Genomic DNA, 12,947 nt, shown 5'->3' on the forward strand with positions numbered 1-12,947 from the left:
TATCGGTCCGTTCGCCGCTACGTAACATCTTGTGTCCTGTGTCAGCGTCGCAAGAAACCTGCGACCCAACCTGCTGGTCTACTTCAGCCAACTGACGTTCCAACCGAGCCGTTTTATCGAGTGGGCCTGGACTTGCTCGGTCCCTTTCCAATTTCCACGAAAGGCAACAAATGGATTGCAGTCGTTACGGAGTATACCACTCGATATGCAATTACTCGAGCGTTGCCAACCAGCTGCGCCACAGACGTAGCCGACTTCCTACTGTATGACGTCATCCTCCAACATGGTGCTCCACGTCACCTGCTCACAGATCACGGTCGCTGCTTCCTCTCTCGTGTGGTTGACGATCTACTTCGATCATGTGCTACTCACCACAACTTCACGCCCTGACATCACCCTCAAACCAATGGATTCACTGAACGCCTAAACCGTTCACTGACCGACATGCTTTCCATGTACGTTTCCGATGACCACCACGATTGGGACGTTGCGCTTCCGTTCGTCACATTTGCATACAACTCATCGCGTCATGAAACTGCCGGCTACTCACCCTTCTATCTTCTCTTTGGACGTCATCCCTTACTACCCTTTGACACCTTGCTCTCTTCTGATCCAGCCTCCCCGTCCACGACTTCCTATGCGCAAGATGCCATCACGCGTGCGCTCGTCGCGCGCACAGTCGCCCGCGCTCGACTCTCGTCATCGCAGACCGCACAAAAGGCCACTTACGATCGTCGACACCGGGATAGTGATATTCCACCGGGCTCTCTCGTCCTCCTCTGGCTCCCATCTCGTCGTGTCGGCCTTTGTGAAAAGTTAATGTCGAGGTACGTCGGGCCCTAAAGCGTGCTGCGCCAGGTGACTCCTGTCACCTATGAGATATCTCCCATGGCATCCACCTCATCGACTGCCGCAGCACGAAGTGACATCGTACATGTTTCCCGCCGCAAACACTACAACTGTGATAACCCATTTTGACCACAACAAGCACCGGGACGGTGCTTCATCAGCCGGGGATAATGTCACGAGCCATGGCAAAGACAAAGACGTCGTAGTGGGGCTGGGTCAGAGGCTCTTTTGTCAGACTGAAACCTGCTGGAACCTGTGCGCTCTGTGCAGTCTTGACTAGACAAGCGCTAGACGTTTACCGGTAATTAAATACTCCCCGTAACAATATTTTTGTCTGCAGCCTTCCCGGCCTGTTCCTAACAAAAGTGCTACAAAGAAACCCAGCATCGGTTTCTGGGCTTGGTGCTCTATTTTAACAAGGATCACTTCTGTGGCCCTTACAGTGTGTGAGTAGTGTGTGTCGGTTTGGTAATACCAATCTCCACTTTCCTTTGATCGCGCGCATCATGCAAGTTGCCTACTAGAATGCATGCAGTTAACCGTTGGCGTTCCTCGGGATTTTATGCAGTATCTGGCTAATAGCTCTCTCTATGGCTGGAGTTCAGTAGGATAGACTACGCGTATTTTAGCAATGGAATTAGAGAGCGCAGACGTATGTTTAATTGTAGGTTACCTAGGCAGTGTTTTGCAGGAAGAATAGCGAGGCCCTCCACTCAGAGTCTTAGACGGGCTACTCTGAAGGGTGTTTAATTATCGTATCATAAATGTAAGTCCTCGATTTTGCTAATCTTTTGTGGCTTAGTATCTTTAATTAATTCGTAGAAAGCAGATGCGCAGCAGAATTCTGAAATCAGGATAAGTATAATACTTACTCTTTAGATGGGTCTGCTAAAACGCACTCAAAAACTCCAATGGTTCCTGTTGGAACCCAGTGATTTGTCGACAGGTAAGACTTCGTCCCCTGAAAAAAAAAACAAGCATAGTGAATAAACAATATTAAAGTTAATAATATAACATCGTAATGAAACGTTTGGAAACCTCAGTACACATCGCGCACGCTCACTTCGAATAAAATCATTACACGATGAAATGACTTGAATTCCTTTGAAATTTGCTTTAGATATTGGTAGGCTTAGATAATTATCGGTAGAGCGCTCGAGAATTCAAATATGAATTTATTGCGTTCGTTCAGGCCGGGCTCGTAAAATAATGCGTAATCTAACGCTTGTGTTGCCGATTGAACTGTGCTAATTTTGGGGATTTTAGGTTTCAACGTTTTATTTGAAGACTTACTAGTCGCAAGGGAAACCGTGATACAAAAAAATTAAGCCTAATTTCTTGTGTTTAGAATGATTGTGAAGCAGCAATAATAGCTCAGAAATTATATTATTGCGATAGCAATTATGTGGACACTCTAGGCGAATTTCTGCCATCGTCGTCGCCGTGAGGATCCGTATAAAGTCCAAGGGCGACAACACCGTTGCCGCGCGCCGTATGCTGTGTGTGCGAGTGAAAGCTACCGAGGGTGAGCCGACGATCACGGCTGAATCTCGCCCGCGCTACAAGGAGAAAAGCGGACAGGAATAGTGCCGTCTTCACCGCGCGCGAGGCACCGAACGTTGCGAGGCACCGGAGGTAGGGGAGGGAGCGGTAGGCGTTCTGCTCCGGCTGCAACTGCATATGGCAGCTGCGCGCGGTTGCGCGGCCGCATCTTGAGAGCGCTCTGCGTTGGTGCACACTCTTGGTGTGTCGGCGGCTAGTAGCTTTGTGTGTGCTCTGTGTTCTTGGTGCTCAGTTTGCGTTGAAGCGATAGATAAGAGCACGAAGTCCACTTCGATCGCTGCAGCCGCGTTTCCTCACGCCAGCGTTTTAACAGCGAGTGTGCGCGGTCATCTAGTGTGATGTGTTCAAGTTTGCTGTGCGCGCTGACACTATGCTGGTCAATTCAGCAAGCAAGCGAATGTTTACAAGTCGATACGGCCGATAAAAGTACTATCCTTGATCCCTATGACTCTGGTAATTTACTATCGTAATCGATGCTTCTCCTTTCAGGCCAAACTGCGACTTCTTAGAGTTATGTGAAAATTCAACAAAGCACCTGAAAAAACACGAACGACAATAATAGTTAGCTATTTTTGTATTATTGAGAGTAAAAACAAAACAGAAATCTACCAAATATGCACCTGACTCATAGTTCCCCACTTTTTTCAATCAGGTCACGCAAACGAAAATTATTACCAGTGCTTGGTTGTGTCACTACTAGTCATTGCGATGTACATGCATGCTGTGACGGGAAAATAGTAGCATCGCAAATGTAAAAACCGGTATGTTCCTATTCTACATGAGCGAAATTCTATCAGTTGTAACAATGCGGGGCCAGCCAAAGCGGGAAGCCGATGCCTAAACGAACGCTTCGGCGACCGTTTCCGCAGTGGTGTGCGGAATGGGCACGACTTCGGGCCAATGAGTGAAGCGATCAATCAATGTTAGAATGTTCTGGCAGTTGTGAGAGGGATGAAGCGGTCCAACCAAATCAAGATGGACATTGTCAAAGCGACAGTCAGGTGGTAAAAAAAGAAATTGCGTGGGAATCTTCATGTGGCGGGTGATGTTGGCGGTCGGGAAGCGGGGCACGAGCGGGCCCATTGGCGGACATCGGTGTTAATGCTTGGCCATACATACCGCTGTGCAACGAGGCGCTGCGCCGCGGTGACGCGGGAATGGCAGATGTGAAGTGATTGGAAAACCGCACGACTAAAAGCAACTGGAATGAAGCGGCTAGGTGCAGCCGCTTACATGTCGCCCTTGAGTGAACTAGGCACGAGTTACAGGCGGAGGGAATGGGGTTGGTCACGCAGCGCTGGCAGTTCAGGGTCTTCCATCTGCTTATAATCGGTTAGAACATAAAATGGCTAACTCTACAAGAAATGCCGGAAGTGCTGGACCGTGGAGTAGATGGTGAGCAGCTCACGGCTGAAAATGCTGTAGCTAGCTCCTGTAGGTTGGAGCTTCTGAGAGAGGAAGCCCAGTGGGTGCCACTCAGAGTCAAAATTCTGTTCGAGAACAGTGCCGATGACCACAATGGAAGCATCCACCGTGATATGAGTGGGCACGTTAGTCCTTGATTGGATGAGAAGTACCGAATCGGCGACGGCCTATTTATTTGCCCTGAAAACTGCTTGAGCTTCGGGAGACCAGGACATCGCGGATTAGGAGCCCTTGGTTGTGCGGAGAAGGTCAGTCAGTGGGTGCAAAATCTCGGCTCAGTGCAGAATAAAGCGTCGTGAGAAATTTGCCATGCCCCGCAGCTCAGGCAGCTGGCGTAGAGTGCTTGGCGCTGGGATGCCTTTCATGGCCTGGACGTGAGAGGGCAATGGACGAATTCCAAGCTTAATTTCCCAGGAACTAGAGCTCGGAAGACCCAAATACGCATTTCTGGGGGTTGACAGCCAGGCCATATTGTTGACGGCATGGAAAGAATTCCCGGAGGTGACGCTCGTGATCTTGTTGAATGGGACTCATGACGACGTGTCGTCGAAGGGAGGGAGGAGTAGATTTTAATGAAGAGAAGAGAGGAGAGATCGGCCTGGAGAGCGTGTCTCTGGCCTGCTACTCCTCACTGGGGTAAGGGGAAATGGGAGATACAGGGAAAGGCAGGTGGCAGGTGATTATGATATCGTACAATAATACTATTTACATAAGTTGTCTAATATGTGGTTGTGCACTTTTCACATACTACACGCAGGAGTAGTGTTGTCCACACAATACGTCATCGCACAAACACATTTCGCACACTGCACACTGCACAGGTCCTAGAGACGACCGTCTAAGCCCGTCTCACACATAAAGTTCAAAAGTGATCTTATGGTTCGCTGGGCATGATCAACTCTTCTCCACGTGCCTAAAACCTTTGCTTCCGAAAAGGGACGGGAGTCCAAACAGTCAAAACTACGCTTTAGTGTCCTTCGCTCGGCCGCATATTGAGGGCACACGCAATGTATGTGGTCTATTGTCTCGGGTGTGTGAGAGACGCTGCAATCAGAGTCCCGTTCTCTTCTAATCTTGTGGAAATATTTGCGTGTGTACGCCACACGAAGCCGTAATCGATGGGTTAGTGTTTCCTAGCCTGTTCGCATCCGAAGTGGAAGTCAGAATCGCGAACCGGCATCAAGTCTAAGGGGGCGCTCTTGCCGATATTCGGGGTTGTCGGATTGTCGCGCCATAGACTTTTTGATGGAGTCTTGTAGCAAGGCGTTGATGTCATAATTGCAAAAGGGAAGTTTTAAAATCTTCCCGTCAGTGTGCGCCATTTTTGCTTCCGCCTCAACCTGCTCATTTCCGGCTATTCCACAGTGGGGGGGGGAATCCACTGCAGCGCAATGGTATGTCCAGATTGAGACGCCTCAGTAAGCAGAGGCATGATGTCGTAGATTAGAGGAATATATGCGTTTCTGTTATTCATATAATTGCTTATGAGTTGCAGCTCGGTTTTGAGTCGCAGAACACTGTCCAGTTTTTTTGCAGTATACAGCGGACTGCTTCTCCAACGCCGGTCAACTCAGCTGCCGTAGACGATGTTTTGTGCCTTATCTTGAACCCCATTGCAGGTACCGTGTAAGCTGCCGCGGAAGAAGTCTGTGTAACAGAACCATCTGCAAAAACATGTTCGGTATATCCGTACTTGTAAGCAATGTAGGATAACGCGAAATGTTTAGGACCCGCAAGCGGCATTTTCTGCTTTTTCGTTATTCCGGGGATTGAGATTTTCACCTTCCACATGGCTATCGTCCAGAGTAGAGCTTCCGGTATGCCATGCGGTGCGAAGTCCGACGGCAGTAGATCCCGTTGCGTCAAAACGGCGTCTGAGTAGGCGGCGTCAGGCCGTATACTTGTGACATTTGTCAGGGGATGATTCCTCTGCCTAGGTAGTAGCCTTAAATGCACTTGCATTGGCTCATGTTACAGATAAACTCAAGCTGGGCATGCGCGTGCCTCTGCAATAGTGCCTCATGTGGAATTACATCGTGGTAATCCTAGGCAAATGTTTAGTTCGCGAGCCTGAGCTCCTTCAAGTGTGCGGATGGCAGATGAACTAACCCGAGAAAGTACAGGCGCGCTGTAGCGGAGGTATCCAACAGAAAGTGCCTGGTAGAGCTGCAGAACAAATGATTGGGATGGCCCCCACGATTTTCCAGACATATGTAGAATGATTTCTGCAAAGCTGTTCAGCTTTTTTCTCAATGCAGAGGTGTGCTTCGACCAAGATACGTCACGGTCGTTGGTGACTCCGAGAAACTTGTAGTGGGTTACAGAAGGTATAATGTTGCCATCAATCATGACGGAGTAGCAGGCCATTGACTTCCGCGTAAATGCCATGGCTACACTCTTTCTCGGTGAGAGCTGAAGCCCACAACTATTTAGTTATTGCGAAGTTTTTGACACTGCACGCTGTATGTTCGGTTGTACTTGTAAGCGCGTTAAGCTCGTGGTCCATATACAGATGTCATCTGCGCATACAGAGTCCGAGACTGCGCCTATGAGTTTTTTGACGAGTCCAACGAGAACAACATTAAATAAGGTTGAGCTCAGCACACCTCCTTGAGGCACCCACGGTAGATGGGATGGTTCCTTGTACGGCCGTCTAGAGTTGTCATAAATATCGTTTTCTCTCGAAGACAGCTGGCTATCCACTAATGCATACGGCCACCAATGCCATAATCTTTAAGGGCATTTAAAATTGCATCATGTAGAACATTGTCAAATGCACCCTTCATAACCAGAAAGACAGCAGCCGTCAATCGACGGCGACGTTTCTGATGTTCAACAGTCGTTAGTAGGTCAATAACGCTGTCGAATGACAACCTACCCTTTCGGAAACCTGTCATCGCGTCTGGATATATATTACGCTTCTCCAAAATTCATTCTAGGCTCATCAAAACCATCCGTTCTACGGTTTTTCCTATACAACTGGCTAGCGCCACTGTCTGTAGGAAAGCATATCATGGGGTGACTTGCCTGGCTTTAATAATGCCACTACCTTGCTTGTCTTCCAATGTGCAGGCACCGTTCCCGAGGCCCAAGAGAGATGATACCGAGACAGAAGCTCTTCAGTTACTCGAGGGCCCAGATGGCGTAGGGTAGAATAGGTAATATGCCATCAGGCCCCTGCGCACTTGAGTGTATTGAAGAGATCGCCGCACGTAGCTCTTGTAGCGTGAATAGAAGGTCGAGACTACGGTCAACTGTTGGTGGAGCGCACCTGGACAGTGTGGATACCATTATTGTAGAGCCGGAGAGATGCAAGCAGAAATCTTCCGCGATCTCCTTCTCACTACGCATCTGATTGATAGCCAGAGCTCGGAAGGGACGTCGTTGTTGTGGAGATGACAATGCTCGTACAACATGCCATATCGTGGACAATGGTTTTCTTGGGTCCAGGCTGGTGCAAAAGGCCCTCCAACGTTGTCTGTCAAGCTTTTCTAAGTGTCTTTGAATTTTCTTTTACACACGGCGTGAAGTCCTCAAGTCTGATATCAATTTATTTCGCCTGTATTTCCTCCCGGCGCAACGACGGACCGCCCGCAGCTCTTCATATACGACGTCAACGGATGTTCTGGAATTTCATGTTGCGACGATGCCTGTTGTTGCGTGCATTGCTGCTGTGATTCGCTCTTCGATCTCTTGCGGAGGAGTTATACAGCCGCAGGACTCTTCCAGTTTGTTTTGAAAAGCATCCCAGTCAGTGCATTGTGCATGAGGATTAGGGAGTCTCGTAAACCATCTCAATTGTACATAAGTAGGCAGGTGATCACTACCGTACGTTTCTGCATCTGTGAACGAGGCAGCCGAAGACGAAAGGCATCGTGAAGCGATAGCTAAATCGAGACAGCTGCTGTACGTTGTGCCACGCAAATATGTTGGTGAGCCGTCGTTTAGGATGTTTAGGATGTCAAGACCTTTTATGTTTGTCAAGTCAAGAAGTTGTCTTCTTCGAATGTTTATGACGCTGCTACCCCAAAGGTGGTGGTGTGCGTTGAAGTCACCTTCGATAACATGAAGTCCTTGGCTGGAGTCAAGAAAAAGTTTCAGGTGTCCAGCGTCAATTCTTCCCCTGGGAGAAATATAGCCACCGATGACCGAGATTGTGCGCCGCTTTAGTTTCAGTGTTTTAGAAACGTTCTCGTTGCTGTTGTGCACCGAAATTTGGTTAAGCGAGTACGTGAGGTCACATCGCATGCATAGTAAGACTTTGCTAGGATTTCCACTTGTCTCAGATGCGAATTGTTCGTAACCAGACAGTCTAAATTTTGAAGGCATATTCGGCATGCATATCACAATAACTGGAAATCGATACTTGAGCAGTCTCTGTTTAAAATCTCCGAGGCGACCTCGTAGACCTTGTGCGCCCCATTGAAATATTACGGAACGGCTGATCCTTTCCTGCAGTGACAGCATTGCAGTTGATGATGCCATGGTTCTTTCAAGCTTTTATATAGCAGCAAGCACCGGTTCGAGTGAGTCGAGAATTTGCACTGCCGCCTTGGCAACGGGCGCCTTAACTACCATAAGCAACATTCACAAGGAACGAACCAATTGTGTAAGCATTTCCTTGATTTGCCCATCTGACGACGAAACTTTGCGTTCATGCTAGCGTTCTGGCTGCACTTCTGCACTCCGAGACGGCAGGGAAGGCCATATAGTAGTATCCTTGGTGTTCAGAAGAGTAGATGTGGCTAGAGGCCCTGACGATTCAGGAATAACAGGAGCGCGCGTCGACTTTTCATGAGGCACCGGTTGTCCTGTTGTCGATGCTGATCTCCTCCTGCGATTACGTGAGCGCCTCTGGCGGCGGTGTATCTTAGTAGCCGCTTCTCTGTGTGTAGAGCGATATCGCACCATTTTCCTTAGCACGGACATATCAGTCTTTCATTTCAGTCACGGACACTCCCTCGACGTTGCCTTGTGCGGCCCATCGCACTTAGAGCATTTCAAGTCAAACCCATCACACGTCGACTCATCATGATCACCACCACAGCAGGGACATGTCATCCTGTTTGCGCACACGGCATTTACGTGCCCGATTTGCTGACATTTACGGCACTGTAATGGCCTGGGGACGTACAGACGGACAGGATGCCTCAATTATCCCACTTTCACATGTGATGGTAAGTCGCCTCCCTCAAAAATGAACTTTATGCACCTCGACCTTCCAAAACATTGTATGTCTGTGATATGGTCGGTTGAGGATATTAGCGTTGGGAGATCGCCATTATCAATATCTCAGAGGTGGTCATAGCGCTAGAAGACACGGACAAGAACGAGCGAACAGGACGAGCACTATGACCACTCTTGTCCGTGTCTTCTAGCGCTATGACCACCTCTGATGTATCTAACCAACTAGCCCAAAAAGGCATACTTATCAATATCTGTATCCACATCGTGGATCACACCGGCCGTGGTACTGCCTCCTTGTACGATGAATGAGCTGACAAGTATATTTCCTAGCTGAGTTACAGCCTTCAAAGTGTCAAGGATGGTTCCTGTAGAGACATCAACAGTAACGATGTTTTTTTTCTGGGATTAATACGGACCTCTCTGATTTGCACTCGAGCCAGCCTCTCGAGATAGGCAGTGAGAGTTTGCCCATTGAGGAAATTGAGGTTGCCAGTAGCAGCGATGGGGATGTAGGCGATTCTACACGTTTGCCGTGAGTGCGGCTTATTGTAGTTGAACTCACTCACGCTTGAAGTCCTGGGAAGCTTTCTCTTCAACCGGCGGTTTGTGGCCACGGTATTCCACTGTCGAATTCCATGTCGTCCACGTCAGAGCCGCTCGGTGACCATGGCAGAGCCATGTGTAGATTGTCGGGTGCAGCAGACTGACGTGCAGCTTGGAGGCCAGCCCCCAACCGTGACGGAAGAGGGGGCAGAACGTCCGTCATTGCTTTCGATACTGTACCCGCCATGCAGGCGTCGGTACGCACAAAGTTAAATGAAAAACCAGAGGGAAGCAGGAACAGCAGCTCATCAAGAACCCTTCTTCTTCTTGGTGTCGTCGACGTAGGCATATATAGCAGGGAGGCGGCGCGTTCACTCGGAAATGAATCTTTTCAACGCTTGAGCTGCGTTGCGTAGACCGAAGCGTGTAGGAATGGCTGTCTTCGGGATATCGGCAGGCTCAACGGGGATTAGGTGATACGCCTTGACAGGTCCCCTTGGCTAAAGATCTTGCAACCTTCCAAGTAGCCTGTGAAATATTGGATGTGTGAAAGGGGATGGCTAATGTGGACCATGTGACCACTGAGCGCCTGAAAGTCGCCGCACGGACGCCCGTCACCAGGTTTTTTCTTTGGCACCAGATGTAGCGGGAAGGCCCAAAATGCTGGCTGAAGCACGAATAAGGCCCAGCTGGAGCATGTGCTCGGACTCCCGTTTAGCAATAGCCAGACGCTCACCGAAGAGCTGGCGTGGACGAGCTGTGACGGGTGGACCATTCGTGACAGTGTGATCGCAAACGGAATAAAGATGGGCGGCGCGTACCGCGCCTGCGCATCGAGCCTGCGCATTTATTCTCCTCGTCTTTCGTAGTCAGCACCAAGCCACCCGCTGACAGCGCCAACCCCTTAGCGTTCCCTGGACTAACACGTCTCATGTCTTAAGATGACATAGTTGTGTTTTGCACAACGTTTGAACAGCACTTACAGCGCTTACATGCCGTCATTGATGCCGTTGATACTGATGGCCATTCCCTAATGCCTGGAAAACGCCATTTCTGCTATGAGCAACCTGAAGTTTCAGGTCATGTCATCAGCTACGATAGAATTCGACCACACCCGGACAAAACGAATGGTTGTTGCAGCCTTTCAGACACAGGCGAACAAACCCGACTCTCGCGAATCTTTAGACTCTGTGCGTGTTATACGTGCTTCTTGCCTAACGTTTGCAAGATATCCGTACACTTACACCAGCTAACAAATAACGAAGCCCCTTTTCTTTGGTAGCAGCACAAACAAGAATATTTCGGTGATATCTCGAATCATTTCAAAGCACTCCCAGTACTAAGTTTAGATTTCAACCCAACAGCATGCCTGCTTGTAGGCTCCTGCATGCCCCTCACCACAAGCCAGACCCAGATCATGTCAGATCCATACACCCGCCCTCAGTCATACCCCAGAAACGTTACCATCCTAACCTTCTCTACGACGCCGAACACCATGTTAAGAAATGCCGCGACTGCCAGATACACCGGAAATCAACTGTGCATTGCGCTGGCTCGTTGTACACTGCTGATTCAGTATAGCTCCGTTTCAGCAAGTTGGCCTTCATTTGCTTGGATCTTCTCACTGTCCATATGCGGTATCCGCTGGATCGCAGTTGCCACGTACTCACGCCCTGGAGACAGCACGCGCTGGCGATGCATGTGCTGCCTTTGGCATTGGGCACCTCAAGACAACCGCGTATATCCCATAGGCTAAACCGAAAGAGCAGATTAACCGGAACCTCAAGCCTCTGCTCGTGGCCTTTGCTCGGCAGTACAGGTCTGGGATGTCTATTTTAACGAGAGAGGCTTCTCCTATCGGTACACGGTGAACCGTTCGACTGGGTACACGCTCATTTCCCTCAACTACAAGAGCGAGCTGCCAAACATCATGGACCACGTTCTGCGAGCCGGCAGCAAGGCATGCGCCACGAAAAAAACGGCCTTTCCGACTACGCCGAAGAACTGCACTCACGGGTAGACGTGGCGCTTGACTTGGCCCTTCCAACCCGGCAAAAGCCCGAACTGGACAGAACGCCCAATGCGACCGGCCACATCGGGACTTGCAAAACGATGTCGGCGATGTCGTCTTTCAACGCAACCATGTCTTGAGTGGCGCTGTCAAAGCTATGTTTGCCTCCCTGTCGGAAAAATGATTGGGCCCCCACCAAGTGGAGACCAAAATGTGCCCCCTGGTTTACAAGGTGGCTGACTGCCACGGGAGACCAGTCGGCGGTCCACTTGAGGGGAGAGGGGGGAGTTGGCATAAAACCACAGGCAAACTTTGACACGGATGGCCCCAGGCGACACCAGCGGTACAACCTGCCGAAGCTCACCTAGGCAGCCTTCCTCCTACTAGTTGGTAGCCGGAACTCGTGCCTTACCAGACAGGTGAACTTCGAAATGCATCTTGAAGTGGTAACATGCCCTTTCGGCCTAATATACGTTCTCCTGCAGACCAACCTTACGACAAGCCTAGTCAGCTTTCTCCCTACTAGGAACTAGCTGGACTTTAGTATAGTGAAAGCATTATATGGATCATCAGGTGGAAGATTTGTGGGTTGGCGGGACCTCCATGGTCCGAAAGGCCCAAATGAGTCATTCGAGGCAGTTGATGATGTCCATTAAAGCAGAGCGAATTAAGGCGAAGGTAATTAAGGCGAATTATGGCAGGTTTAATTAGGACACAGTTCATTGCGGCACTCAAATCTTCAACCACTCGTGGGAGGCGAACCCACGAGTGGTCAAAGGGCAAAGTTAATTAACGCACTCGAACACACGGTCATTGGTGTTAATTATGGCGAGGCTAATTAAGTCATAGTTATTTTAGATAGAGGCAATCCTGGCACCCGAACCTACGATCTTTGGTGGGAGTCGGACCCTCGATTTTTGATGGGAGTCGAGCCCACGAACTTGGGTGTTAATTAACGCGAAGTTAATTATTTTTTTCAATATTCAATATTTAATTCACGACGAAATCAAATACAAGGTGGATATAAGTACACATTCGGAGGTCCCGAAGTAACAACTGTCGGGGGGACCTCCCAACAAGGCATAAAAATGGGGTTAGTAGGATGGTGGCAAAAAATGAGTCATCTATTATACAATTTCTACATCATCATCGGAAATAAAGGGTAAGAGAATAAAATAAATGAAAAATATCACAAGTATAATCACACAGTTAAACGGGCTCTGAACCACTCCTCGGGCTTGGTGAAATAACACAGTTCGCGGGTAGCATACGCTGCTGAGAGCATCTGAACCATGTTTTGCAGTCGTACGCGGTACATGGAGCTCGCAAGCGGAGCCTAAAGTCACCTTTCTCTCAAAAACTGTCGTTT

General features: G+C 49.2%; 1 protein-coding gene across 1 annotated transcript in view; it reads right to left on the reverse strand.

The window, feature by feature from the left end:
- The window catches only part of LOC125939818 (uncharacterized), a 151,213-nt gene that overhangs the window by 40,776 nt on the left and 97,490 nt on the right, over positions 1-12,947 (reverse strand). Inside the window, exon 4 of the mRNA XM_049655269.1 lies at positions 1,722-1,810. Coding sequence (XP_049511226.1) covers positions 1,722-1,810 — 89 coding nt within the window. The remainder of the gene's footprint in view (positions 1-1,721; positions 1,811-12,947) is intronic.

The sequence above is a fragment of the Dermacentor silvarum genome, chromosome 9, assembly GCF_013339745.2.
Source record: "Dermacentor silvarum isolate Dsil-2018 chromosome 9, BIME_Dsil_1.4, whole genome shotgun sequence".
NCBI classification, from domain to species: Eukaryota; Metazoa; Arthropoda; class Arachnida; order Ixodida; family Ixodidae; genus Dermacentor; species Dermacentor silvarum.